Source organism: Ochotona princeps, chromosome 5 (genome assembly GCF_030435755.1).
Source record: "Ochotona princeps isolate mOchPri1 chromosome 5, mOchPri1.hap1, whole genome shotgun sequence".
Taxonomy (NCBI): Eukaryota; Metazoa; Chordata; class Mammalia; order Lagomorpha; family Ochotonidae; genus Ochotona; species Ochotona princeps.
Window position 1 is genome coordinate 40789795 of NC_080836.1, and position 26294 is coordinate 40816088.

Genomic DNA, 26294 nt, shown 5'->3' on the forward strand with positions numbered 1-26294 from the left:
TTGAAAATAAACCATATCACTATTTACCAAGCTATATGCATAAATATTTAAGTATTTCTAGATTATCTACTAGTTCCCACAGTATAGATTAACTTCTCATTCACTGGATAACTGATGTATACACATTACAGAATATTAAAATATTAAGAGGCCTTACTACTAAAAGCAAAATTTACTATTACTATTTTTAAATAAATCTTTCAAGAGTTCTCTGTAATACACACACACTTACATCTACACAATTAACAAGAGGAAATCATACACAGAAGCTTCAAAAAAAATTCATGAAAAATGCTTATTATAAAAACCCTACATTCCGATTTCAAATTTTTGTACGTTAAAATAATGTTTAATTCTATTTTCCATGACTTTTTAGATCTCTCATACATACTATTGTAATCTATTTTTCTAATATTTCTAATATTTTAACATCCTAACGTGTCAATAAATACTCAATTGCATCACAAAATTTAATGATTATTCAGTGAACTATACCCCCGTTTAAAACATTAATAAGGCCCAATTATTCACTAGCATAAACAATACTGTAAATGCTGAATGACCTTGTACCTGCATCTTTGAATTTTCAAAAATTCTGATTGACTTCTTGGTGAAAAATTACTAGGGAGAAAAACCCTGCAGCCTAAGATACATACTTTTCAAAGTTTTTGAAATATGTCAAATTGGACCAACACAGACACTTATCAGAAGTACAGGAAAACATTGTTGGCCTGCACCCCTAACAAAACTACGCACTAATAACTGGTTTTTCCCAATATCTTGAAGATGAAAACTCTACACTGCATTATTTCTGATCACAAGTGAGGCCAAAGATCTTTCTAGAAGTTTACTAATATTTCTCCTTTGTTAACTTCTGGTTCCTATTTTGCCTGATGTTTTAAAAGTCATTTATAAGAACTCTCTTAAAAATCAAAGTCCACTACTTCATTCAATCTGGAGAGCAATACACACGGAGTCAAGGGGATGCAGTAAAATCCTTTCTGCCCTGTCATTTCTACAATCCGAGATAATCATGATTAATCATGGCTATATCCAATCCTGAAATCTTATCTACTCTCTCTGTGACTATCATTGTGTATTATTACATAAATGGAATATTTACTTTTCTACAACCTGGAATAAACCCGCACTTCTGAGCAAGGCCTATACCACTGTCCCCGGTGTGGTTCATGAAATCCTCTCCACTCCTGGCACACTCCCAGCCCTGAAAGCCCTACCCCTCCTCTCTTGTCTTTTCCAGTTTCTCAGACAGAATAGTTTTTTTTTTTTTTCCTCTCTCTCTCCCTTTTTTCTTTCTCAGGGGCTTTGCAATCCCCTCTGCCTGGGATTCTGTTTTATTGCCTGGCTCCTTAACCTTCATGTCTCAGAGTGTCATCTTCCTAGAGGTTTCCCTGATCAATCTATATAACATAGGGCCCACTTCCCATGTTTCTCACGATATCATTCCAAATTTATCCTTTACAGAAGTAACCATTACATATGATAATGTTTATTGTATTTTCCCTCCCACATATTAGAATGTAAAACAATGAGCTCTAATAAAAAGCACAGCAATGATTAAACTGCTTATTACCAGATCCCAAACAAAATAGCATGATTGCTGCTTTAAAATAGGGGCTCAATAAATACCCCTTGAATGTAAAAGGATAAATTTAATTTTATCAGTAACAATATTCCTTAGATACTGTTCATGCCAAAAGTTCAAACCATATTTTATTTTGTGCTTCAGTTGCACAACATTTATTATATGGGTATATCAAAATTCATCTAACCAGACTTTTAATGTTTCAAATAGCTCTCAAATCCTTCTCTTGAAAACAGCTGCTAATAAAAATTAAAATTCTGCCTGTCAGATTATACTCTAATCCAGAGTACCAGGAACCAGATTTACACTCTTGTATAAATCAATCAAAATCAGATAAAATATATAAAACAACAGTTCACAAGAAACTGGATGTCAGATAACAAAGATGGAAAACAAACCCAGTAAGTCCGACCATTGCCCCAGCACACACTGCTTTAGGCTAGTTTTTTTTTTGAGGGGGGAGGGAATGGGTGGGAAGCAAAAATCTAGGTGGAGCCTGGCAAATGGCTTGAGATGAAATGAAACCACGTCCAGGGAAACCAGAGTGATGAGAGCGCTTCTGGGCGTGTTCTGACAAGCACAGAGCTGCAGAGATGATGCCACAGATCCGCAGGGGGATCCTCTGAGGACTCAGCTGGCCAAGGAAGTCGAGGCCACCGGGAAGACCTCTGACAGCACTAGAGGTGGCAGCGCCTGCTCTTCTCACTAGCCAGGACTCCGGTCTGTCCATTCCAACTAGAACAGGCACCAGGGAGAGAACTCAGACCTACAATGAGCGCTGTGTTAGCTCTGCCTAAAAATGTTAAATGCAAGACTTGAAAGGACCAAGCTTTCCTCCAGTAACTTAACTGTGTCTCAGTTAAACAAAGCCCCAGAATACTTACAGGAATTAAAAATATCTAGCACCTAACCAGGTAAAACAATGATGCCCAAAATCAAAACTTGGTAGACACAAAGGAGCAGGGAAGTCTGACATGTGATGAGAAAGACAAATCAAAACTGATCCGGAACTGCCGAGACGGCACAAGCAGCAGAGAACATTACATTTGAAACAAGAGTAGCTGAAAATCACTTCCAAATTTGGTAAAAGCTACAAACCCACAGATCCAAGAAACAACAAACTCCAGGCAAACAAAACTCAAAGGCAACTATACCAATATATGACACAAGAACGATAAACCAATGACAGAGAAAATCTTAAAATTTTAAGGACAAGAACAAAAAAATCTGTCTCATGACTTTATCATCTTCTGAACAATTTTTCCGAGAGAAACACTAGTTCATTGTCCCCAGTTAGGCACATGTGCAAACAGTCACATATTCTCTTCTCATTTCCTAAAATTTAGACAAGTTATCCACTAGGAAGATGGTATTGATATTTGCATTTGATTTCTTATCTCAGAAAGTACTGTCATATATTCAAAATAGATAACTTATTTGTTTCTAGTAAGGTAAACTGAGCTTATGATAATTCAAAAATCATGATTGTTATTAAATTTTAATTGCTCAACAGTATTTTTAAAGATTTATTTATTTGTCCTGGAAAGTCAGATTTACAGAGAGAAGGAGAAGCAGAGAGAAAGATCTTTCATCTGTTGATTCACTCCCCAAATGGCCATGATTGGCAGGAGCTAAGCCAATTTGAAGCCAGGAGCCAGGAACTTCTTCAGGTCTCCCATGTGGTGCAGGGTCCAAAGGCTTGGGCCATCCTCTATTGCTTTCCCAGGCCACAAGCAGAGAGTTGGAAGGAAAGTAGAGCAGCCAGGACACGGACTGGCACCCAAATAGGAACCTGGACAGTCGCAAGGTGAGGATTTAGCTATTAGGCCATCGCACTGGACCCTGAAGACAATTATTTTGAGACATGTTATCCGCAAGCCCGAGGGAAAACAATCCAGCAATAAATAGAGTAAGAGGTTCTCTCAACAGGTCTATTACCATAAGTACTTGGAAGAATTGTGAAGCTTAGTTGACTTGTTTGCATGATGAGGGGGCAAGAGTAGTGTTAAATTCAGCTGAGTAAGAGAAAACCTGCGCCCATGGAAGGAATGGTTAATCTGGACTATCTATTACCACTGGGGCAGATGTTGCTACTCTGTTTCTAAACCGGCTGCTTGGTACAACTGATAAAAATCCCCATTCGGGTGATTTTCTCAAGACTATCCTTTGTTTTAAGACAGAAATAGTGGCAGAGAAGTTCCCTTTCCATTTCACACCTGACATGCTCCCAGGGACTGGAGTTGGGTTAGGCCAAAGCTGAGAGCTGCGAATGTAATTCATGTCTCCAGTGTGGGCGACAGAGACCCAACTCCTCGAACCATCACCTGCTGCTTCCCAAGGACTGCACTGGCAGGGAACTAGCTAGGAGCCAGAGCTGGGAACTGAACCCAGGCATTTAATGCGGGACATAGGCACATGAGTTGCTAGGCCACATGTCCACTCCTTCTGGAGATTCTTGAATGTGACTTAGACCCTGTCCAAAGAGAGGCAGCTGCTCTGAAGGAAAACTGGCTGCACCAGCAGGTTCTCCTCTTGGATAAGAACTCTGACTTTACTCCTTCATCTGGGAGGCAAAGTTACAAATGATACCGTTCTTTCAGATCATGCAACCCCTATCTGGGGAGAGGAAACAGAATGAGAGAACCTAATGAGTAGCACAGGTTTCCTTCCTAATTAAAAGAAAGTACAAAGGAAGAAGATAGACCGGCTAGACTTTCGGAAGTCGGTCTCACACCAATACATGTCATGTGTGGGCCACCCCCACTAGCTTAACTCAAGTTTGTGACTCTCAAGTTTCCTGCCAATGGAGACATGGGCAAGCAGAGATGATGGCCCAAATAGTGGGTTTCTGCCACCCACACAGGAGGCCTGGATTGCACTCCTGACTCCTGGATTTGGACTTGCATTTAGTCCTCTCCAGCTGTTGTAGACATGTGGAGAGTGAACCAGCAGATTAAAATCAGTCAGCTGTTTAAAAAAGAGAGAGAGAAAGAGAATTTGGAGAGCACAGCAGAGGAAATACCTTATATCATCTTGAATTTTGCAGTATGATCCCTGGCAGGAGGGATCCTCAATCGTTAACTCTACTTCATGAGTTTGATTCAAATACTGAAGCCAGGCTTCTCTGACCTGAGCCTTCTCAAACTTCAGGAGGTCTCAGTCTGGGTTCCATCTCTTGCGATGCCATTGTTAACCATGGACTCCAAAAACTACACTACAAAGAGAAGGGCCTCAAGCACTTATGGGATGGATGGAACTAGGGGACCTAAGATCTATTGTTCCAGACCACAAAAAAGCTCTGGCACACAAGTTTTCTGGTGGTGGTAGGGGGAGGAGGAGTAATGGATTTGGTATTGTCTGTGGCTGAAATACTAGAGTCACAATTACTGCAAAGAGTTTCAGACCTTCCATAGTAACTCTAGATTGTTCTTTATCAGTCTGCATAACAAGTATGGGAATAGCAGAGTGTTAGGATTCTACAGAGATACTTCTATGTGTCAGTTGGACATATTCATTATGACCTCTGCTGGCAGCTTGTGTATGTTGACCAGGTATGCTGTAATGCTCACCTACACTAACAGGCTAACGTTGAACAACAATGTCACACTTCTGGAGGAAGAAGACACTGCATTTTCTCTTCCAGCAGGGAGCTGTATCAAAAGTGGAATAGCTGGGACTCAAACTGAACTGGCATTCCAAGACATGGGATGCTGGCATCTCAAGTAATAGCCTCTGGAACAGTATTGTGAGACATATTGCACCACACCTTCCAGCCATGCCATATAAGATCATCTGGTGTGCATGCCCTCTGCTGTTTATACTTGGAACAGGACCTCAGAAAGGACCCTCCATTTGGGTGACATTCCTTGGTACTCAGGAGTCAAACAGCAGAAACGGATAGAGACTCTACTTGCTGTGCCAGGACCTGAGTTTTCAGATTTCAATATTTGTGTGCTGATCAAGGCTCTGACAAGTGGCTGGGAAGAGGTCTGTGTTATTCACATTGCAGAGCAATGATTGCATATTCTAGTGACACTTGCTAGCATTACCCACAAAATCTACAAAGGCAGAGTGATATAAAAGCAGGGCTCTCTCTCTCAGGGTACTTTGCTTGCTTATCCAGTTTCCACAACCCTGCAGAACCACAGGGAGTCTAGCAGATCCTGTGTGCGTTGCTGTTTCTCTGTTCTTATGCTACCATTATTAATATACCGCTATTATTAGCAGCACATGCACCAATTACAGCTCCCACAAAAATATGAATTTAACAAAATCATTATTTCTTTGGAGATAACTCAAGGTATATTTTCTCTAGGTAATAGTAGCTGATGATCATAATGCTATAGAAATTTTTTAAAGTATGTCTGAATGTTAGATGAACATTAAATCTAACCTTAATAAGAATACATTGTGCTTTTAAGACACTTCTAAAAAGTGATAAAACAAAGAAGTAGTGTATATTGCTAATATTGCAATAATGTTTAATATACACTTATTTGGTTTCAGTAGTTTCTGCCACTTGGTGTATACTCATCTTTATCCACCTTACACTGAGTCGTAGTACTTGCTTATATTACACATTTACATGCTTTCATTCTTTGTCTGCATACAGAGTACATCTCCCCAGTCACACTGTGGGTTCTCTGTGGATTGGGACAAGTTGATTCTTCCACAGCTCCACAACACTTGCTATGAGGCACGATACAGTACAAATTAAATAACTTATTAAACCAGGTCCCCCTTCTCATTGTAAATAGCTGCAAGGTAAGAAGGAATATATATTTGCAATTTATTTTACAGCCTCACAGCACTTAGGAAATATAGAAGATGTACTTCTATTAATGAAATAAACATTTCATGAGAATAAATCCTTTAAGTGAAAAATTACTATGTTCACTACAATTATGCAATGACTGCTAATAATAAAGTATAGTTAATGTTTACATATCACTTTGTAGTTCATTCAGATCTATTATTTGACATAATCCCTGTAAAAACGTAAGAACGTGTCAGAGCTTATTGAGATTGTTCTTCTGTAGAGGGAGAAATCAGGATCCAGAGAGGTTAAGTGGCAGGGTCTACCAGGAAGCCAGGGTTTAGTAAATACAAATTCAACCAATGTTATTTAATCATAGAGGCCTAAAACTTAAAAATAAATTATCCTGTAAGCAGTTCTTATGAAGACATTTAATTGAAGTTATGTGCTGCGTAGATGTTTGCCTCAACAGGCTACTTGTACGTCAGTGGTCCCATCAGTTTATAATGAGACTGAAAAGCCCCACCAGCTAGTGTTGACAAAAACACTGTATCACCATGTTTGTATTTCTCATGTTTGTAATACTGGCATGAACACACCCACTACTTTATGTCAAAAAAGTATAGTACATATAATTACAGAGGACACATGACAGATGATACGATAATGAACAACTGTTATTGGTTTATTATATTACACTCTTATTCTTTTACAGTATCTTCCATTTATAAAGGTAAACGCTGTAAAGGAACATGCAGCATTATACCAACTGTAGCCTCATCCAATCCATGTTCACTGTCTCTTGATTGTGCCATTTTCTCCAGTGTTGGATCTGTGGTCATGTGATTTGGTTCCTCACTGCCCTTGGGGCAATTAACTATACCATTTACATGGGTGTATGTTTGTATGTGTGTGTGTATATCTCACATAGACACATATATTACATGGGTGTGATTAATACACATGTATATCACACACACACACACACACACACACACACATATATATATCACACCCCTTGATACATAACCTAGCTGTGTAGGAAGCTACACACAGTGTACACACAGTGAAGAAATGACCTGAAATTTCTAAAAGCATATCCCTGACACCACTAAGTGACAGAAACATGTGTTTTATTTGTCTTAAGATATTTTTAAAGTACATGTGCTATGTAAATAGTATCATAACACTATGGAGAATAAAGGCTCTTCAGATGAGACTTGTAAGACTTCAGTATAAAAGGAAATACTGTGTGTGTGTCTCTGTGTGTGCTTTGACACACATACCAATGTGCCAAAATAATGGCATACTTAATTCTTTGGTTCGAAAAAACGGCATGATGACAGAACATAAGAGAAAGAACACCCAGATCGTACAAAATTTGAGGTCGAATGCAATAATCCAGGGATGTGATAAAGAACTGACTGCAGTAGTGGTGTCAAGTGACTAATTTCAGACATTTTGAGAGAAAATTTGAAACCTCAAGTTCACAAACCCAGGTGACAGAGAATGATGTATTCCTTAATCAAATTGAAGAATACTGAACTGGTCTGGGGCAGGGTTTAGGTTGGTCTCTTTTTAAGCTGCTTAGATTACTTTAGCTCCAGCAAAAGTTATCCTGTCTCACTCAGGCACACCAGGCTCTACACCTCCAAGTGATTCACTCAAAGATTTGTCACTGTTGAAACAAAAAAATCTTTAAAACTACTTTATAATTTAATTTCTTAAGAAAATATTTATTTTTATCAGAAAGTCAGATACAGAGAGGAGGTGAGTCAGAGAGGAAGAGCTTCTGTCCACTGATTTACTCCATAAGTGACCACAATGGCTAGAGCTGTACCGATCTGAAACCAGGAGCCAGGAGCCAGGAGCCAAGAGCCAGGAGCATCTTCCTGGTTTCCCATGTGAGTATGAAGTCCAAGGGTTTGGCCTGTCTTTGATTGCTTTCCCAGGCCATAAGCAAGGAGTTGGATGGGAAGCGGGGGAGCCGGGATTAGAACCAGGGCTCGGCTCTACCTTCAGAACAGAGATGGTCTCCCCAACAAGCCGTTGAATTTGTCTGGGCAATGAGATGCTGGACTCTATGCTTGGTATATGTTTGCAATGAAAGAATCTCAACTGATTTTGAACTGTGGTAATGCAGCAAGGTGGAGGAATCCACCATGGGGGGGAGGGGTTGGGGGAATCCCAGTGCATATTGGACTGTGTCACATAATGCAATGTAACTAATAAAATATATATATATATATATAAAGAACCAGGGCTCATGGGATCTTGGCGTGTTGTAGGCGAGGACTTTCACCACTAGGTTACTGGGTCAGGCCCTTTATTTATAATTTCTGTTACAAGTATTCTAGATGTAGTGTGATTAGCCAAGCCATTTTTTGCCAAAGAACTATAAACCTCTATATGATGTGAATTAGGTTGTACTTTGTAATTCTTGCAGTTGATATTCAAATGACGTATTCAGACACTTTTGCCATCATTCCAAAATCTCTAGACACTCATACAACACTTCTAGCATCATCACAATTTAGACATTTGTAAATGCCAGATCTATAGCTCTGAAAGACTCAGTTCAGGCAGCACTACTGAGCACCGAAATGTACATTGTATTGTGCCAGTTAATATTAGAGAAATGAGGCAGTGGGCCTGGCACGATGGCTCAGTGGCTAAATCCTCTCTTTGCAAGCACCGGGATCCTACAATGGGCACCAGTTTGTGTCCCAGCTGATCCATTTGCCTTCTAGCTTTCTGCCTGTGGCCTGGGAGAGCAGTGAAGGACGGCTCAAAGCTTTGGATGCAGGCATCCTTGTGGGAGACCTGGAAGAAGCGCCTGGCTCCTGGTTTTGGATCAGCTCAGCTCCAGCTGTTGTGGCCACTTGAGGAGTGAACCAGGGGAGGAAAGATATTTCTCTGTGTTTCTCCTTCTCTGTGTAAATCTATTTTTCAATAAAAGAAAATTAATCTTAGAAAAAAATACAATGAAGCCACAAAAGCATATTCCCAAGGTAGAACACTAAAGATTGAATGTAATACAAAAATCAAGAAAGGAGCTATTCACAAATCTCAAACACGGACAAGACTTCAAAAGGAATGAGGCCAATGATAAAGACCTTGGAGTTAAGCAAGTGACCTCTCAGGGGGCACTGTCAGAAAGCATGTTTGGTGCAAGAACACAAAGATCAACCACAAAGTTTGAGAATGGCAAAAGAGAGAAATGGAGCAGCATATATAATACAATTATTATGAGACAGAAGAGCTTGTTTTTCATGTTGGCAAGAGTGAAGAAAAACAGGTCACAGGCAGGTAGGAAACATTTACCGGTGAAAGGTCCTGCCTATCCCATGAGTCCAAAGCAAAGAGAATCACGGTATTACAGCATTTATCAAAGGAGCAGCACTGACCGTAAAAGCACGCAATATATTAAAGCAATAGATATTAAATGTTTTCTTACATAACACATTGTAATATCCATAGTTATCAATTCCTACCTTCACCACTCTCCATGCCTTCTACAAAAATCCCCCCACACTGGGGAAGAATCCAGTACCGGCGTCTGTAGCGGTCCTGGCCAAACATCATGGAACGCAGCGAATGAGAAGCATCGAAGAGCTTCCTTCTGTACTGACTCTGTTGCTGTAAAAAATGGTACTTATTATCAAGTTACGAGTAATTGCTTTAAAATCAGCATATAAGCAACTTTATACTTATTATGCTATTAGAATAAACACTACTGTGTGAAAACATCATAAAAGGGCACAATATTACATGCTTGACTACAATTTTAGTAACATTTACAAATATAAACACATTCTTAAAATAACTGCAATATTTTTGTTGCCATGTGGTTAAAAAAAACACAAGCTTTATTTTATCAGTATCATGTATTAAAACATGTGCTGTAGTTGATAACAAACGTGGTCAACTATTTCACTAAGCCAAAGCAAATTAACTCGATTTCATTGTATGTAGTATATAACAGTACTTAGATGGAATTTACCAACTATTTGCTTACTTTTATACTCATGTCATAAACCCAGGCAACATATGTCTAAACTTTGGGATAGATCTCTAAAGAATGTGTTGATACAATCAAGAGACATTTCATGTTTTTTTCCTGACAAAACATTCCTCTTAAATTTCACTAATGCTATTGAAATGTGGTTTTCAACAAAAGTTACATAATTGTATTTTGTCAATACAATAGACATGAAATCCAAAATATACAAACATAAGATAAAAGCCAAAGATTCCAAGGCTCCTATTTTGAAATTTTGATGTAATGTCAAGGCTTTAAACCTTGACATTACATCTTAAGGCTTAGTAGAATGTTTCTGAAGCTTTTTGTTAAAGCTTTTTTTTTTTCTTACTTAATAGTACGAAAAACTGATTCCATACAAGGCAGATCTTTGAAACTTTAATCTTCAAAAGATGCAAACATTCATCTTAAAAGTGCTTACTTTACTCAGCTTTTCAATCTGTTTTTCCAGTTCTTCAACACTTGCTGCTTGGTCACCTTCATCCTATGTATAACAAAATCATGTTATTTGTCTGCTTTTAAGATGATTTGTTATGATGATACTTAATGAAAGTCTCCTTTATGCTAAGCTGGAGAGGCACTGTGGTAACAAGACTCAGTTCTCAGTCCTTGTTCTCTATTGGAACAATCTCGAAGGGAGACACAGGAGGCATTACATTTTTTAAAAAAAATCAGATATTAGGAATCTGTAAAGATGTCAGAAGAGACAAAGATTAAGAGCTGTGGAGTTTAGGGGAGGGTAAGATTATTTCCAGGGGAAAAATACAAATCAAGAGAGGCTAGATGGAAGAATCATGATTTAATTAGCTACTAAAGCTTAGTGGAATTTCGCAGAGACAAGAGGACAAGGCATTCCTACAACAATCTTGACATATTATGCATGAACTTGCAGGAAGAGGAAGAGGAAGATGAGCAAGACGGTATCAGGATTGACTGCTGTCTTTTGAAAAGCTTGTTGATAAAACTGATTCTTAGCTGGCATTTTGGGAACACTCTCTCTCAAATTGATTAAGACTGATATATCAGAGGTTCCCTGCATAGCCTAGTAACTAAATCCTCGCCTTGCATCTGCTGGGATCCTATATGGGTGCTCTGGTTCGTATCCTGGCTGATCCACTTCCCATGCTGTTCCCTGCTTAAGGTTGGGAAAGCAGTGAAGGACAGCCCAGAGCCTTGGGACCCTGCAACCACGTGGGAGACCTGGAGAAGCTTCTGGCTCCAGACTTTGGACTGGCTCAGTTCTAGCCATTGTGGTCACTTAGGGACTGAATTAGTTATAGAACATCTTTCTCTGCCTCTCCTCCTCTCTGTATATCTGCCTTTCCAATACAATAAATAAATAAATCTTTGGAAAAAAAAAACTGACTCATCAGACCCATACTGAATATGCTCATCATGTGACTTATGCTCAATGTGTGCTTCTCTGCAGGGGGTCTGGGACTTTGGCACATGCTGTAAGAGATACTATATAATCAGGCACTAACAACAAGCCTGGGCACTAAATCCCCAGACAGCACATCACACACGATGTCACAACTTGTTACTGGGGAAAGTAAGCTCATGCTGCCTAGCCACTGGGAGAAGACTGGCTTCCTCTGGACCTTGTCCCATGGGCTCATTGCTGAGTTTGCCTTGTTTCCTGTTTACAACTGAATACAGAGCCATAGCTCCAGTGTGCGCTGAGTTCACCCCAGTGACTCACTGATGTTACTGGAAGTCTTGGAGATCTGACCCTCTACAGAAATCCCCTCACTCTGCTCCTTCCTTAACAGGAGGCATTGTGGTCTCCTCTTAAACACAGATGTTCCCTGGGGTTTCAACCTTAGTCCACTATTCTGTTCCCTAAGTCAAGTCTGTGCAAACCAATCTACCATATTATTTTTTTAAAGATTTATTTATTTATTTATTTTACAAAGTCAGATATACAGAGAGGAGGAGAGACAGAAAGGAAGATCTTCCGTCTGATGATTCACTCCCCAAGTGAGTGCAACGGCCGATGCTATGCCGATCCAAAGCCAGGAGCCAGGAACCTCCTCCAGGTATCCCACGCAGGTGCAGGGTCCCAAAACTTTGGGCCGTCCTCAACTGCTTTCCCAGGCCACAAGCAGGGAGCTGGATGGGAAGTGGAGCTGCCAGGATTAGAACCGGCGACCATATGGGATCCCGGTATATTCAAGGCGAGGATTTTAGCAGCTAGGCCACACTGCCAGGCCCTACCATATTATTTTAATCTATCATCTATATGCTAATAACTTACAGATACATATTTCCAAGACAGAATTCTTTAGATTTGAGGTTCCTATATGCAACAAGCAGCTGAATATCTGCACAGGTATTTGAAACTGAAATAAACCTATGTTCATTTATCAATCAGTTCCCTTGCCTAACCTTGCCCTTATTCACGTGCTTACTCTGCTGATTTTCCTCTTAGTTAATGCCCACAATAGCATGGAGTCTCCTAAGCCAGACAGCTGAAAATCAAATCCTAATCTTCTATCACCTACAACAGACATACTCAAATGCTTTCTCATATATATATATATATATATATATATATATATATATATATATAATTAATTAATTACATTTTATTTTGTGACACAGTTTCATAGGCTCTGGGATTTCCCCAACCCCTCCCCGTGCCCTCCCTCCCATGGTGGATTCCTCCACCTTGTTGCAGTATTACAGTTCAAATCCAGTCAAGATTCTTTCATTGCAAGCATATACCAAGCATAGAGTCCAGCATCTTATTGTCCAGATAAATTCAACAGTTTCTCATATCCTTTCAATTCCTCCTCCTAAATGTTTTTTGAATCCTTTCCTCCTTTATCCCCAATCATCACTGCTTGACTTACAGATCCCTCATAGTTCATATGAAATATTGCAATATCCTGCCTGATCCTTGTAACTTCTGATGTGGACTGTGTTTTCATCTTTCACAAAGCAAGTCACTTACAAGCCCATATAATTTCTAGCCTTAAAAAAGCATCAAATCCTAGGTGGTGGTTGTTGTTGCACACAAGACACTCCAGCCACAGTGAAACACTTACAATTTAGATTCTCTTAAATTACTGTGGTTTCATGCATTGAGCCCATATTCAGGCTTTTTTTTTCCGGCTTGGAACACTCTTGTCTAGATTCTTCCCGGGTTCACACTGAGGACAGCTGTAGCCTCAACGAATGGGGCCATAAACCCTTTGTGGGAGTTTATGTTTTAGCAAGTCCAGATGATCCTCCTTAACAGGCAGACACTCCCTACCGTGGCAAGTTTTGCTCTGTGAGACTGCTGCCTGAGAAGGAGCTTTCAGTGCTTATTCACCTTTGCGTAAAGGTGCCTAAAATTGGCCAGGTTGTTCACATCCAGATCACATCTAGGAGTGTTTACAAGTCCAGGTTCTGCCCCAATGTCAGCTTCCTGACAACACAGACCATGGGAGGCAACCGCTGGTGGTTCTTGCTTCCCTGGTGGGAGACCTGAACTGAGCTCCTAGCTCTCAGCTCTCAGCTTTGGTCTGGCCCAGATTCAGTGGATGTAGATATGTGAGAGATAATTAGTGGATGGGAAGTCTCTGTTTCTGTTTTTCAAATAAAATAACATGTAAAATTTTAAAAATGTGTCTAAAACTAGAGATATGATAATTGGTATATCTGAAACACACTATGTTCTCTAAACCTAAAAACATCTTTAAGCCATTAAATGGTGTAAGAATTCAACACATAGTGTTACTAGAATGAAATGAAGCACCTGAAATTAAGAACCTGAGTGGCTTTTTCAGAGATCCCAGGTATTTTGTAATTTTACAGCAAGCAAAGTTTCTTTAATTTGGTCCAGTGCTTCCTTTGCGCATTCTATCAACGTTTACATAACCACCACAAACATCTTCACAGCATAAATGTTAAAACGTTCATTTTCCACATGAAGAAATAGAGGCAAATCTATGTCAAAACTGAATTCAAATCTAGTTCCACTGGAATCCAAATTCTGTATTATTTTTCAATTTGCTACGGCATTCTAGCTGTCTTAAAGTCAACCTAATTCACTCACCTCTTCTTCACAGATGTCGGTCTTCTTTCCTTTTTTGTCTTCTTTATCGTCTTCATCCTCCTCATCCTCGTCAGCTTGGTCATCGCTGTCATCGTCATCGTCGTCATCATCGTCACTATCCCCTCCCTTCCTTCTTCGCTTGCGCCCTGGAGTTGGTGTGCCCAGGGGATGCGGCTCCTCCCCAAGGTCAATTCCACCCGACGTGTCTCGTTTGCCCGTTTTCTTCGCATGAATGATTCTGAGTCTGTAAAGAAAAATGGATGAAGACAGGAACAGAAGCCTTCCCTCTGTACCTTTAAAGCGCACAACATGAATATTAAGCAAAAATGTCTCACAGTGTTCTCCCATGGTGAGCACATAGCAGTGGCAATAAAATTAGAAGGAAATTTTAAAAATATGACTTCATTAATTACAAAATATATTAACTTACGTGTTATTCTGGCTGTCTTTTCTTTGTTAATTAGAACATGCTTTTAAAACTATGAAAGGTGAAATTCATTTTGACAATGGAGAAGTGATAGTTCCTAATCCCATACTACCAGAATGAGTACATTGTAATTCCAATTACCTCAAAGAAACTCTTCTGTAGTACAAAAGTTGGATAATTTTAACATTATATTTTCCGGGAAGAAGACAATTAAGTTTTAATGATGAATAGGTTTGGCTAGACACTTATGGAACAAATTTTAATTATAAAGCAATTATGGAAAAAAATTTTAGTTTCAAAAAGTTTGTATTTATGAAAAAAGCTAGACCCAGCATGATTGCTCAGTGGCTCAGTCTTCACCTTGCAAGCACCGGGGTCCCATATGGGTGCCAGTTCGTGTCCTGGCTGCTCCACTTTCCTTCTAGCTCCCTGCTGATGGCCTAGGAAAGCAATGGAGGATGGCCTGAGTCCTTGGGGCCCTGCACCTGTTTGGGAGACCTGGAAAAACTTCGTGGCTCCTGGCTTTGGATCAGCTCAGCTCCGGCCATCACGGCACTTGGAGAGTGAACCAGCAGATGGAAGACCTTTTTCTCTGTCTCTTCTCTGTAAATCTGCCTTTCCAATACAAAAATAAATATTAAAAACAAAAAAGAAAAAAAAAATCTACCTGATACTAACACCCTTATAAAACTTAGCTGCTTGATTCCTTCGGTGGGGTCGGGGGGTGGATGAGATGATGCTTTATTCTAAGTTTGAAGCAAATAAACCTGATGAGTATTATATCCTTTGTCTACAGCAAATTCAATTCAAAAGGCCTGGTGCAATAACCTAGTAGCTAAAGTCCTCACCTTGCATGTGCCAAGATCCCATATGGGTGCCGGTTCTAATCCCGGCAGCTCCACTTCCCATTCGGCTCCCTGCTTGTGGCCTGGGAAAGCAGCAGAGGATGGCCCAAAGCCTCATGGGAGACCCAGAAGAGGTTCCTGGCTTTGGATTTGCTCATCTCTAGCTGCTGCGGCCGCTTGGGGAATGAATCAGCAGACAAAAGATTTTCTTCTCCATCTCTCCTCCTCTCTGTATATCTGACTTTCTGATAAAACTAAATAAATCTTAAAATTACAATCCCAAGTTTTATTCATTTAATACCACATAAGTTAAATATTAACCCTTCTTTAGGCAAAATAAAGTTTAAATTCTATACTTACAACTTATATGCTTTATTGTTAAATTTTACGAAAGGAATACACTCATTTAGTTTTAATAAAATCAGACTTACTTGCGAAGTTTACCTTCTACCATCCATTTATCTCTTCTCAAGTTTGACATATAATCAATATTCTTGTCAATTTCACTGCCAATGCAAAAATTGATTGAAAGACACAAATTAATCTATTTGTGCAATGCATTATTTTTTAGTAAGTTAATGTATTTTGGTAGCTGAAAATCATGCAATTGATCTTGTCTGTATAGCTATAGCTACAGATATAGATATAGATATGTGAAATACGCATGCAAAAGTTTTCAGTGAATACAACATCAATATTAGAAAACTCACTAATTCCTCTTTTAATGCAAGGAAGGAACTATCTGTTGATTGCCTTAGAAAGACAGTATTCCATGTTTTGTTTGCATATAATTAAAATGAAAGCAGAAAATCAGAACATGTGTGTTTATTTACATACATCGACCTATAAACATTAATAGCTTCCTGAGTGTACCTAACGTCCAAACAGGAAACAAGAATTCTGTGACACATGCTGTGATAATAAGTAACAGCAGTGCCTTGCTCTTACAAATCAGGGTCCTGTTTACACTGTATTTGTGTGTGTATGTTGTGTGTTTTAGGTTAGTACTACTCAGTGCTATCATTCTTATGCTTAATTGACTTGTAAAACAAATATTACCACACTTTTCAAATAACTGCCAATTAATGGCAAAACAAATAAAGTATATAAACAATAGCTAACACATATATAGAAAGCTTAAAATAACCAGAACAGTAGAAATGCATGAATCTTAATATTCAGACCAACTCCTTCTTCTAGAAAAATAAAAGACTAAAAGTAACAATTAAAATCTTGAAAGTAACATAGAAAAGGATAAGCATGGCAATATTCACACATTTTTAAATCTAAGAATATTTGTATTTCAATAATATAAGCACTAGAATGGAGTACGGAGTCTGACTAATACATGAGAGTAAAGGCTTTTAAATACCTGAATACATTGATAAACAAATAATGTGAGATCACTTTAGCACAAAACAAAATAAAAAGTGGCTAAATAATTCTAAGAATGACTACTAAGGGAAATCAAAATTACATGTTCTTGAAAGCACAGGAAAATAAATTCTAGGTTTGCATGATAGGTGCTAAATTCTGGCACCAAAGCAAGAAAAAAAAATATCAGAATTTCAAGAAGTAAAAAAAAAACAAAACAAAACAAAACTATTTAAGCAGGTGAGGAAAGCTGGAGGAGACAAATATAGAGCATGATTCCATTTCTTTTTCAATAGATGGCAAAGGAATCATGACAATATTGTCAATGGCTGTCTTTGGTGAGGTAAAGAGTATAATTTAATTTTCTTCTTGGTGCTCTTTCACAGCTTTCAAACTCTCTCTAGACTGCTTGTCTTGCTCTGGGGATAGACAGACCCAGTGCAGAATAGAGTCCCGGGGAAGCTGGGGCAAGCACTCACCTCACCACACTCTTGCTGCAGGCCAGTTCATTGATGAGCAAGGCCAGGATGGAGGCCTTCTGCGCTGGGGTGTGAGCCTGGAAGGCTTTTGTCTTGAGGCTCTCCGTGAGCTCGGTTTGTCCACAGTGGGCTTCCATGAAAATCTGCAGGATCTCGGACACATTGTCCCGATTCACACCGACATTTAGCAAGTGATCGCCAAGAGCTGTTTTGGCCTGTAAAGGGTGGCGCTGTCACAAAAGTGGCCCGTAACTGTTCATAACATCAAAACAGTGAGACTAAAAATACCGATACAGCATTTTCTGGATGTCACGGACAAAGGCTTCACTCATATTTTCGATCAAATGGAGTCTAAAAATGGGCCACAGATGACAAATATTTAAGTACTTGTATCTTTCCGCTTCCCCCTTTAAACCTTTGGTTTTAAAGTCAGGCAAACAGAAACGTCTGTGTACTCAGGGGAGGCGGATGTTCTAAATCAGCTAGCTACCAAGCAGCCTCCCACTAAAAAATCTATTCACAAGCTTTTCTCGGACTTTCTATAGACACTTTAACAGAAATGGCAAGCAGGGAGAATTTCAGTTCCTTACGTTCTATAGCTTTATTGAGTCATACTTTCATTGCCTGAAATAAACAGGGAGACGAGGAAAAACGAACAGATTTATCTGGCAGTTTCTTGTTCTACAACATAGAGAGCAAAGCTGACGGTGATGTTTATTTGAAGTGAGATTGCGACAAACTGAAACGCACTGGGAGCCCGCTGAGCAGCAGAGTCTCAATGTGCTGGTCACTAGGTGCTTCGGCCAGCTTCAGGTATTCACACAGAGTTGAAAGAGGGCAAGGCGTAATTTCAGAAGGCACACACAACTTCTATTTGTTGCTATGAATTACACTCTGTTTTTGACAAAAACCCATTCAAGGATTTCTTTCATCTTGATTCAATTGATTCAACTTCATCTTGGCTTACAGATGAAGGAAAAAAAGCAACTTGAGAATGTTTCACATTCCATAAGCTTTAAAACTAAGGATTTTCATGGTCTGTGCCAAGTATAATCTGATGCAAATCTAGGTTTCACTTTTCAAGACACTATATGGGGAAAAAAAAAACTCGATTTGCCAGTACAATCCTCTAGCTAATATGAAAACATTAATAAACACAGCAGAAAAGTTTAACGAACCTTAGTGTGTATAATTTTACCTTGTATCCTGTTACGAGACCGGGATCACACACAGCAGCGGAGAGGAGTCTCACCAGCAGGTCTTGTACTTCACCCATGCTGTCCCCTATATTCAGCAATCCCTCTTGAAGAACGCTCAGGTTGGGAACATCAATATTTACATCAAAGCCCAAAACTTTACCAAAGTTTCGTAAGAACTGTACCACCATGAGACAGTCGGAAAATGTACTTCCAGACAGAACAAGTCCCGGAATACGAGGCAATTCAGGCAAAGGCTAAAAATCAAATAATTGCAGAAATTTTTAAAGAGAACTTGCAAATTTTAAGAACTGTGATTTTCTATCTTTTGAAAAAAATATAAATTGCTATCTTTGTTTCTCTTGGACTGTACCAGTGGTTTTCCCATTAGGTGACTAATCCCCGAGGGGCATTTCTGTAATCCCCTTGGCACTAAGTATAGTATCATAAATGTAAGTAGCCGTAAGTATATTTTGAATACACTCAGTATAAACTTAGAACTTTGCAAAAGAGATACTAATTTTAATTAACTCACATACTGACAAAACATGAGTCATATGTAACTGGAGCAAAAGTTAGAAAACTTCCTCACATGGACACATCAATGATATATGCGCTGACTTTTAATGAGATGGAGGCATTGAAGGCTCACACTTTCTTGGGCAGCTGAGGAACTAACCGAATGCGTCTGCGGGGGCTGTGGTCAGAGGAAGTGGTACCATCAATGGCTACTGAAGGCCATTCCCATGACCAAAACTGATGACCTCGAACATGCCTACTGAATGAAACCTAAGGTTGTCAGGCTTCCTTATACTTGTGAAACATTAATTAATATAAACTTCAGTATTAAAATTAGAAAGCTGTCTCTGTTGCTACTTCCCAAATATGTTCACATGGTAACATTTGGAGGGCCAGATTATAGTACCACAATTGTCACAGATATTTTCAAAAATCCCATAAACAGAGAATGTAAATTAAAAATATCTTTGCACATGTATGAAAATGAAAAGTGCAAATTTTCATTGGGGAAAGTAGTTGTTTATTCATATTTTTATTGATCTGAATTGGTCCTTGTTCAACAATGGTCACACACCCTGGGCTACTGAATTAACCAATAAAATACTTTTTCTATTAATATCATGTAGAAAACAAGAAATAAGGATAATAGTTGATATTTGAAGCTCCTTTTTTTTCCCCTTAATGGAACATACCAGACATATACAATCTCATACAATTCTAAAAATTTATGATTAAAAATATAACTTTAAAAAGGCTTATATAATGGACACAGTACTTTTGAATTTAAGCAAAAAATAAAAGATGTAAGAGAACAAAGCTCACTTAGGATTAAAAAACTTATTCCCAGCTTATTAAATGTGCAAACTTGTATCATTTAAGCATAGGAATGATCAAATTGTAATAATACTTCCATTTTTATTTAAAAAGTTACACTATGCTAAGCATGGAATATTAATAATACAACTCAATATTGAATCAATACATACTTACTTATATATTTTATAAAGATAATATGTAATTAACTGCATATTTTATAAATATATAATTAATATTATTCCATTACTGATGGTCTGCTTTAGCCACTTTATATCATTTTCTTAACTATAGTCAAAACAAAACCAATTTCTATTCAAAAGTACATGAATTCATGCCAACCATCAAGATTGCTGTAGTCTTTCTAAATTTGTCCTGTTGGAGCTGGCATTGTGGCCTAATAGGTTAAGCCACTGCTTGCAATGCCAGCATTTCATTGCTTGCTACTCCACTTCCATCCCACCTCCTTGCTAATGTGCCTGGGAAGGCAATGGAGGATGGACCAAATCCTTAGGTGCCTACACCCATGTCAGAGACCTGGAAGAAGTTCCTGGCTCCTGGCTTCAGCCTGGCCATTGTAGCTGTTGTTTGGGCAATAAATCAGAGGAAGGAAAACTCCATATATATCTGTAACTCTGCCTTTAAAACAAATAAATCTTAAAAAGAAAGAAAGAAAGAAAAATAACGAATAAAAGAAAAAAGAAAGAAGAAAAGAAGGAGAGACAGAAAGATCTTGCATCTGCTGGTTCACTCCCCAGATGACTACAATGGCTAGGCCAATCCAAAGGCAGGAGCCAGGAGCTTCTTCCAGATCTCACATGTGGAACAGGGTTTCAAGCACTTGAGAAAGCCTCTGCTGCATTCCCAAGCACATCAGCAGGGAGTGGGATCAAAAATGGAGCAGGCAAGGTAAGACAAGCAGTCAAGTGGCCATATGAGATACTAGCACTGCATGCAGTAGCTTAACCCATTATGTTACAATGAAGTCCCCTACAATTATATTTTGAAACTAGGTTACACCTCAGTTTTCTCAGCTGTAAGTGGGGGGAAATACCAGCTCCAAGGGATTGTATTGAATATTAAATGAGTGAATTCATGTAAGCACTTAGCATAGTGCCTGCATGTAGTGAACACACTCGGTAAAGATCAGCAGCCGCTGGCAAAGCGTTGAAAGGGGCTATAGATTATAGCGGGTAAATTTATCTGTGCCTGAATACCTGGGAACAATCAAAGAAACATGGAAATCCTATCTACTTCTCCAATTATTTTTGCAGAAATTCGCAGTATTTTTTCTTATATTAAAAGTGGATGTAGTACTTACCTTATATACAGCCTTTTTGTTTCTACAAAGAGTTTTATTTATTAATTTGAAAGTCAAAGTTACAGACAGAAGGAGAGTCCTTCTACCTGCTGGTTCACTCCCAGATAGTGGCAACAACCATGCTGGGCCAAGAGGAACTGGGAGCCAGGACCTTTGTCGGGTTCTCTCAAGTGAATAACCAGGGTCCAAGCACTTGGATCTTCTTTCTGCTTTTCCTAGGCCATCAGCAAGGAACTGGATGTAAATTGGAGCAGCTGGAAGCAAACCAGGACTCTTATAGAGTGCCAGTGTTGCAGACTGCAGCTTTACCTACGATACCATAGTATAGGAGCTCTACTTGTATTGTAAGAACTGCCATTTATTAGCAAACAATGTCCAGAGACGTTGACTGTTGGCTATCCAGGACAGGCAAGTTCACCTAGGCTTGGGAATCCACTGTTCCATTTCAAAATGAGGGGCAAGCATTATGACAGAACACGTTAAGCCACAGCTTGTGATGCCAGCATCCCACATGGAGCACTGTTTAGAATCCCAAGTCCTCCACTTCTGATCCGGTACCCTGCTTAAGTACCAGTCAAAGCAGTTGGAGATGGGCTCAGCAGCTCGGCCTCTGCCATGCACCTAGGAGATCAGGATGAATCTCTGGGCACGTGGCTTTGACCTAGCCCAGTGCTGGCCAATGAAGCCCTGTTTGGGGAGTGAACCAGCAGATCGAATACCTTGGACTTCCTTTTTCTCCCTTTGTCATTCTTTCAAATAGATGAATCTTTAAAACAACCATAATTGGGGCCAATAGTTTAAGCCTCTGGTGCTGATATCTCACATGGATGTCATTCCTGGCTGTGGCTACTCAGCTTCTGATCCAGCACCTTGTTAATGTGCCTGGGAAAGCAGTGGAAGATGATCCAAGTCCTTGAGGCCCTGCACCCACATGGAAAACCCAAAAGAGGTTTCAGGCTCTGGGTCTTGGACTGGCTCAACTTTGGCTGTTTTAGCCATTTGAGAGATGAACCAGCATATGGAAGATTTTCTCTCAAATAAAAATAAGTAAATCTTTAAAAAAACAAACAAAAACAAAATGTTGAAAGACTTTCACTGAAACAGCACTTGCAAATGAAAGATAACAAACTAAAAAATTAAACTTACTAATGAATTTAGTTAACAGGATATAAAAATTACCTTTTGGTCTGCTAAGCACATGTCTTCATTTGGCTTCTTTAGTTCCTTTGCAATTTCTAATTCTAATCTTCTTTGCTCCAGTTTGCGTTCTTTATTTAATCTTTTTTCATCACGTTTTTCTTGCTTCAATCGTTCTTTTTCCTTAAAAAAGAAAATTATGTGTACATAGTCTTTTAATCATTAAAAATGTTTGAAAAGACTCTAGTTAACTTAAAAAGTAATCAAGGCTGTTATCATTTCCATAAACAGAATTCTCTTAGGAAGCTTAGGAATACATTTACAATTATGTAGAAATCATTTTGTATTTCACTTTTCATTATTTTCACTGAACGTTAAAATTATGACTGTAAATATTTAAGTTCAATATTAGATTTAAGCTAGGCTACACTGTTATTCAAAATTGGTTCAACCCTTTGCCAGGTTATATGAATAAAATATCTACTGACAAATGAAGATCTATAAAATGCACATCAGCCACCATACATTTACAAGATAGAGTTGACTGCTAATACAAATCTTTGTGTGAGACTCCAGGAGGGAGAGGAGGGTTTATAGCAGAAAAGAGGAAGCAGCATATTTGAATCTGCAAAAGTAACTCTTTCAAAACATGTTAGCTGGTCTTCAAATAGCACCTGGGATGAAATAGAAACACTATTTGCCATCATTAAGAATGATTAAGAGAATGTAAAGTGGGTTCTGAAGGCAATTCCTAAAGCATTCAAAAAATGTTTGGGAAATGGCAACATGGAAGTAACCGTCTTATCTCCCTGTTGCAGGGAACAACATACTGTGGAAAGTTAAGGTATTTTCTATTGTCATACAGATGCAGGCAAGGAAGTAGGGTTAGCAAGAGGCTGCTGAGGTTTGCCAGCCCTGCCTGCCAGGCATGTACACAGCCCAGCCCACAGCAAGGAAGTCTAAACCACTGTGCTGCCCAATTCCCTCTCTCCGCTCTGCACACCACCAAAAATCCTTTTTGCATGTGCTGTCTTAACTTCCCTTCTTAAGCACTGCCCACATGTGTCTCTTTTTTGCCCCACCAAACCTCACCCTACAGTGGAGTGGAAAACCTCAACTTCCGTAATGCTGCCACTTAGAGCCAGGGCCAGTTAAAAAGAGGTGCCAGGCTAGGTTCCATGTTTTCACTTTAGCATAAGAAAATTGCCTCGGCTGACAATGCTCACTCCCATTGTGAACCTGACACCACAACACTTCAGACATTCCACAACAGGAAAGGAAATGTGCAACCCTCAAACCCATCTCCAATGTTCCTCTCTCTGAATGTTAAGCCACACCCCCATGCCTTTGATGCCCCCCATGTCCACACCCCCTCCCCCGCCCGGGCGCCTGGCATCTGGGTCCTATGAAGGGACGGCACTGAATCTCGCTGAGCACAGTTCTTTCTCTCATGACCTTGGCCAGCACTCTTTTGTGAGCGTGTACTTTCACATTGCCAGTAAACAAATCTTGCTTTTCTGCTAGCCTTTTATCTGTCTCCTCCTTGAATTCCACCTCACGATGGAGAAAAGAACCTGGGCCCAGGACGTTTATTGTTAAACTTCAAACACAATTTTCATTTGAGCAGAAATAGAAGTAGACAATTCTAACCTTCTACCTTTGAAATCCTACACACTATAGGTGGATTTCGGTTGTAAGGCTGATTACAAAATCTTTATTTTCTATGAAAATAAGGAGTAATTCCTTACTATTGAACTCCAGACTATTCTTCCCAATCTTATCTCTCACTTTTTACTTTTTTGTAGTCTTAGCCCAATTATTTACTATTCCTTATCTTCTTTTATTATTGGTCCATTCCAATGCAGAAGTTCCTTATATCTTCATCACCTATCCGAATCCTAAATAATGTCCTTCATATTAGCAATTTCTATTCATTCTCACAGCCCTTAATTATGTTTTTAAAATAGCACCTATTATTTTTTAAAATATATTAGCATATTTGCCCATATCCTAATCAGCACCATTTCAGTTACCCTGTTGGAGCTGATTTGAGTCCCACTGTTCTGCCTCTGATTCAGCTTCCTGAGAATGGCTTGGGAAGGCAATGGAGAACGGCCCAAGGGCTTGGACCTCTGCAACCATGTGGGAAACCAGAAGCAGCTCCTGGCTTCAGACAGGCCCAGCTCTGACTGTGGAGTAAACTAGCAGATGGAAGATTCTCTTTTTCTCTCCCTCCCATCTTTCCCTCTCTCTGTAACTCTGATATTCAAATAAAATACATAAATATGTTTTTAAAAATGAATATTTAGCTTCTTGGTTCTTCATCAGAATAATAAATTAGAATAATCAACAGAAAAAAACACTAAACCAAACCAAACTTCTTAGTGATTTTTACAATTATGAGACCAATCCACTAATCAATAAAAGTGTTTATAATAATACTATTTCTTCTCAAACAGAGAGAATGCGCCCAAATGTCATAGGTGCTCTTTTTACTGCCAACTCCCCACTGGATGCAATCTTGGGTACATAAACTCTCCAGGGGCTCCTCAACCACCAACCAGTATTTAGAATGGCATACAAACCCCATACAATTTTTACTTTCTTCTCTCCAGTCTTACTGAATTTCCTAGACTTCTAGAGTATCATGTGACATCTCCGTGTGGAGAAGGAAGTCAGTTTGAAGCCACTGCTGTGATGGCGATGTTGACAAAGCAACAAAGCCCAAACCAGTATGTACACAAGATTAATGCTAGCCAGATCCTTTGTGCACTTTGCTCCAGTTCCTGTTTATCCACACATGGCATCTTCGCATTTGTCACATCCCCTGCCTGGAATGCTCCTAATCCTTTATATAAACCTGTGTAAAACCTGCTTTTGAAAATAATTCTTCCCACAATGATTTTAGGCATTCTTAACATTTTTCCTTTTGAAACTGTTATACAACCTATGATAGCACTTGCTACATGTGTGACAATTATTTATTTAAAGTTGACCTCTCTCACTTGAGTGTAAGCCTCCAGATGACACAGGAAGCAATGCACTCATCCCTGGTTCCTCATGATCTCATTCAATTCCTGGCAGCTGGAACAGCTGGACAGTCAACAAAGTTTGTGGTTTAACTGTTCTTCTTATTCGCAAACCTGCATCCATCCACTGGTCTCGCTGATCTAAATACTGTTTTGTTTCTCATCAAAGAACCTTACTGCGTATATTTGGTGTGCTATGGATATAAACGTTACTTAGGCATTTATTAATTTGTTGGATGATTAATTATTCAAAAGCCACAAAAATAAACTGGGTAGCATTTATATTTAACTCTGTGGACAAACTTAATTGCTTTCAGATACATGCAAACCTTGGACTTAAAAGTGGAGTTCACTATTAATAATATTTAAGAGTTTCGAAATGTATTTTCTTGCATCTATTCCAACACAACTAATTTCCTGACCATTTTATAATACCTACAGTATGATTTGGTATCAATTCAAATAGACTTGCCTCTGAAAACAAATTAAATAGACATCTTATCATTAGAATTTTTTCCCCCAGAAACTGATGTTTAAAGGAACAAAAGTCAAATTCGAAGGTAATGAAAATCTTTTTGCTGGACTTAATGTAGTTGAAAAAGCAATATATGCACTCAGTCAGTTCTAAAATATAGCTCCACAGTGTATTTAAGGCTGACATAATTAGAAGCCAATTGAAGTGCCTCCCCACAATTTTTTTTGCCT

General features: G+C 39.0%; 1 protein-coding gene across 17 annotated transcripts in view; it reads right to left on the reverse strand.

Annotated features, from left to right (window-relative positions):
- The window catches only part of BAZ2B (bromodomain adjacent to zinc finger domain 2B), a 360709-nt gene that overhangs the window by 18529 nt on the left and 315886 nt on the right, over window positions 1–26294 (reverse strand). For all 17 annotated transcript variants that reach the window (XM_058664534.1, XM_058664527.1, XM_058664536.1 and 14 more), the window contains 7 exons: window positions 22603–22743; window positions 18773–19027; window positions 17575–17789; window positions 16153–16227; window positions 14450–14693; window positions 10826–10888; window positions 9857–10001 (listed from right to left, as the gene is read on the reverse strand). In XM_058664534.1, coding sequence (XP_058520517.1) covers window positions 9857–10001; window positions 10826–10888; window positions 14450–14693; window positions 16153–16227; window positions 17575–17789; window positions 18773–19027; window positions 22603–22743 — 1138 coding nt within the window. The remainder of the gene's footprint in view (window positions 1–9856; window positions 10002–10825; window positions 10889–14449; window positions 14694–16152; window positions 16228–17574; window positions 17790–18772; window positions 19028–22602; window positions 22744–26294) is intronic.